The sequence below is a fragment of the Triticum dicoccoides genome, chromosome 4B (assembly GCF_002162155.2).
Source record: "Triticum dicoccoides isolate Atlit2015 ecotype Zavitan chromosome 4B, WEW_v2.0, whole genome shotgun sequence".
NCBI classification, from domain to species: Eukaryota; Viridiplantae; Streptophyta; class Magnoliopsida; order Poales; family Poaceae; genus Triticum; species Triticum dicoccoides.
Window position 1 is genome coordinate 1,179,669 of NC_041387.1, and position 3,945 is coordinate 1,183,613.

Below are 3,945 nucleotides of genomic sequence, written 5' to 3' on the forward strand. Positions count from 1 at the left end.
GTCATCTACACTCACTATTTTGGCCGATTCTGACCGTTTCGTGGACTTTTACTCATCGTTTTGGGGTCCCAAATTGATTTCCATGGTTGTCGAACTGCAAGGTGCGCTGACGTGTTGGTCATCAACACTCAAAGTTTTGGCCCGTTTCATGGACTATTACTCACTGTTTTGGGGTCCTGGAGTGATTTTCATGATTAATGAACCCTCGGGCGTGCGTTTACGTGTCGGTCATCAACACTCACTGTTTTGGCCTATTCTTGCCCGTTTCGTGGACTATTAATAACTATTTTTGGGTCTCAGAGTGATTTTTAGCATTAACGAATCTCGGGGTGCGTTGACGTGTCGGTCATCAACACTCACAGTTTGGCCAATTCTGACCCGTTTCTTGGACTATTATTCACCATTTTGTGGTCCCAAAGTGACTTCCATGGTTGTCAAACCCTAAGGTGTGCTTACGTGTTGGTCGTCAAGATTCGCTGTTTGGGCCGATTTTGGCCCGTTTTTTGGACTATTACTTAGTTTTTGGGTCTCGAAATGATTTCCACGATTGACGAATCCCGGGGTGCGTCGTGTCGGTCATCAGCACTCATAATTTTGACCGATTTTGATCGGTTTCGTGCACTATTAATCGCTGTTTTGGGGTCCCAGAGTGGTTTCCATGATTGACGATTATGGTGTTCGTTTACGTGTCCGTCGTCAACACTCACAGTTTTGGCCAATTCTGACTCGTCTCCTGGACTATTACTGATTGTGTTGGGGTCCCGAAGCGATTTCCACAGTTGTTGAACCCCAAGGTGCGCTTACGTGTCGATCATCAACACTCACTGTTTTGGCTGATTCTGATTCGTTTCGTGTACTATTACTCACTGTTTTAGGGTCGCAAAGTGATTTCCATAATTGACGATCACCGAGGTGCGTTTACGTTTCGATGGTCATCACTCATAGTTTTGGCCAATTCTGGCCCGTTTCATGGACTATTACTCACTGTTTTAGGGTCCCGAAGCGATCTCCATAGTTGTTGAACCCCAAGTTTGTGCTTACGTGTCGGTCATTAAAACTCACAATTTTGTTCGATTCTGACCCGTTTCGTGGACTATTTGTAACTCTAGTGAATGTATCAAACACCAATTGAGAGAAGAACCAGAAAAGATCAATGGCCAGAAGAGAGGCCATGTGAAGTCCACAAACCAAGCAGTAGCAGACCACTCGCATACAGATCAGATCTGCCTAACAACGTCTCTTCTTCTTGATAAAGTCAACAACTTTGGTTGAGACGGGACGTGCCATGCCATTGCCAGCGACCGACGGCAACAACCTCCATTGATTCATTCACTATACTCCTACCACGACGTGCTTAGCCAGCACAGCTGCATACCAACCAACGGGGGAAGATCTACCTACCCAATCACTCCCTCGACCACCATGGCCGCGCCCGCGCCCACCGTCGCCAAGTCGCCGCCGGCGCTCGTGCCCCCGGCGGGGCCGACCCCGGGAGGCACGCTCCCGCTCTCCTCCATCGACAAGACTGCCGCCGTCCGCGTCATGGTTGACTTCATCCAGGTCTTCCAGTCCCCCTCCTCCGACTCCTCCTCCGTCGACGAACAGGTGGCCGCCATGCGCCAGGGCTTCGCCAGGGCGCTCGTCCCCTACTACCCGGTGGCCGGCCGCATCGCCGAGCCGACCCCGGGCGAGCCCGTGGTCGACTGCACCGGCGAGGGCGTCTGGTTCGTGGAGGCCGCCGCCAGCTGCTCCCTCGCCGACGTCAACGGCCTCGAGGACCGCCCGCTCGCCATCCCCAAGGCCGACCTCATCCCCCGCCCTCCCGCCGACCACAAGCTCGAGGACCAGATCCTCCTCGCGCAGGTTGGTTCGCATCTCCTTCTCTGTCCCAGGGTCCCGATCCCGATCCAGTCCAGCAAAAGAAGCTGAATTTATTCGATGCAGATCACCAAGTTCACCTGCGGCGGCTACGCCGTCGGCATTTGCTTCAGCCACCTGGTGTTCGACGGGCAGGGCGCGGCGCAGTTCCTCACGGCCGTCGGCGAGATGGCGCGGGGCCTCCCGGAGCCGTCGGTCAAGCCGATCTGGTCCCGCGACGCCATCCCCAACCCGCCCAAGCCGCCGCTCGGCCCGCCGCCGTCCTTCACGGCCTTCAACTTCGTCAAGTCCACCGTGGAGATCTCGCTCGACAGCATCAAGCGCGTCAAGGACCAGGTCGCCGCCGAGACGGCCCAGCGATGCTCCACCTTCGACGTGGTGACCGCCATGATCTTCAAGTGCCGCGCCGCGGCCATCGGGTCCGCGCCCGACGCCGAGGTGCGCCTGGGCTTCGCGGCCGGCACGCGCCACCTGCTCGGCAGCTCCCTGCCATCGCCGGAAGGCTACTACGGCAACTGCGTGTACCCCGGCGGGCTCGCCAGGGCCAGCAAGGACGTCGAGGAGGCGTCACTGGTGGAGATTGTGACCGCGATCCGGGAGGCCAAGGACGCGCTGTCGGCTCGGTTCCTGGACTGGCTGGGTGGCGGCGCCAAGGACAGCCACTACAATGTGTCGCTGGACTACGGCACGCTGGTGGTGACCGACTGGAGCCACGTCGGGTTCAACGACGTCGACTACGGCTTTGGCGAGCCCACCTACGTCTTCACCTTGAACGACGACGTCAACATTGTGCCGTCCGTGGTGTACCTCAAGCCGCCCAAGCCGAAGCAGGGCATCCGGCTGGTGCTCCAGTGCGTCGAGGAGCCGCACGCCACCGTCTTCACCGATGAGCTGCACAAGCTCGCCTAAGAGAGCTTGCGTTCGTCATGGTTACCTCCATACTTTACCTTACAGAAGAATTACAGGTGGGATTTGGACTTGTTGTTGTTGTTGTTGTTGTTGTTGTTGTTGTATTCTTCATCTTCTTGTGTGTTGTAGTATTCATTCCACACCAGGTTTTGCTTCCAACGAACAAATAAATCAATGAGGGGTTCTTCTTTCTTTGTGTCTGTATACTTACATTGTACATGTATTTGACATTGTGAATCAACAGAATAATGTCATGTGTTCCAAGTGAATCATTCATTGTAGATTGTCAACCACAAGCTTGTTGGGTATTATGCAATTGCATTCATGATTTCATATAGGAGTATATGCTTGTTGGGTAGCTCTGTTTTTTCTCTTCTTTTTTGATTGAGACGAGATCTGTGCCATATAATATGAATTGATGTTTCATTCATAGGTTGAAACATGTACAAACTCGGTTCTGAGTTATTTCGCGCTGGAATTTGATACTGTTGCCTGTCAATTTACTTTGATGTCTGATCACAAGTGCAAAAACAGAGGTAGTTTTGATCTAGGCAGAGTAGAATTTCATATCATACACTGATGGAAACGGAGGAGATGGAGCGAGTCCGGCAAGGAAACATCTCCCAATAACAAGCGGACTACGTACTGTGCTTAACAGGGAGGGATCTATTCATCCATGGATTATTACAGCTAGGCAATCTTCAGTTTCCTGCCCCTCCATGGGCACCAACAAGAAGAAGACGGCCACAACTGTCAATGGCGAGGGCAGAAAGAGAAACAAGGTTGTTATCTTTCCCCCGGGGTTGTTGCTGGAGGAGATGGTGTGGGAGATCTTGACCCGACTGCCGGTGAAATCCCTAACGAGGTTCAAGCTGGTGAGCAAGACCTGGCACGCCATCATCACCGACCCTCTCTTCGTCCGCGCCCACCTCCACTGCTCCAAACACAGACAACGTCGCGTCCCGCAGTTTCCATGCTCGTCACAGCCCTCCTAAGTTGAGCTTTAATGTCTAAGGAGAATCATGGCCACCTTCTTCAATGGATCATCTAACATTTCTCTTGGGTGAAAGATGAAGCAGCATGAAGATTTAGACAAAGTTGACTTAATGTTGCTTTTATTTCCTTACAAACTCATATTAAGCCTCCATACATTTACAT

General features: G+C 52.8%; 1 protein-coding gene across 1 annotated transcript; it reads left to right on the forward strand.

Annotated features, from left to right (window-relative positions):
- Positions 1-1,245: 1,245 nt before the first annotated feature.
- Positions 1,246-3,077, forward strand: LOC119294449 (acyl transferase 5-like). The gene is made up of 2 exons (XM_037572619.1): positions 1,246-1,863; positions 1,945-3,077. The coding sequence occupies exons 1-2, from the start codon at positions 1,423-1,425 to the stop codon at positions 2,785-2,787; spliced, it is 1,284 nt and encodes a 427-aa protein (XP_037428516.1). The 5' UTR covers positions 1,246-1,422; the 3' UTR covers positions 2,788-3,077.
- Positions 3,078-3,945: the final 868 nt, after the last annotated feature.

Bases quoted from the DNA above. Each gene is read 5' to 3' on its own strand.
- LOC119294449 (XM_037572619.1), top strand. From the start codon at position 1,423: ATGGCCGCGCCCGCGCCCACCGTCGCCAAGTCGCCGCCGGCGCTCGTG. The intron at 1,864-1,944 runs GTTGGTTCGCAT...TATTCGATGCAG, and splicing joins ACCAGATCCTCCTCGCGCAG to ATCACCAAGTTCACCTGCGG.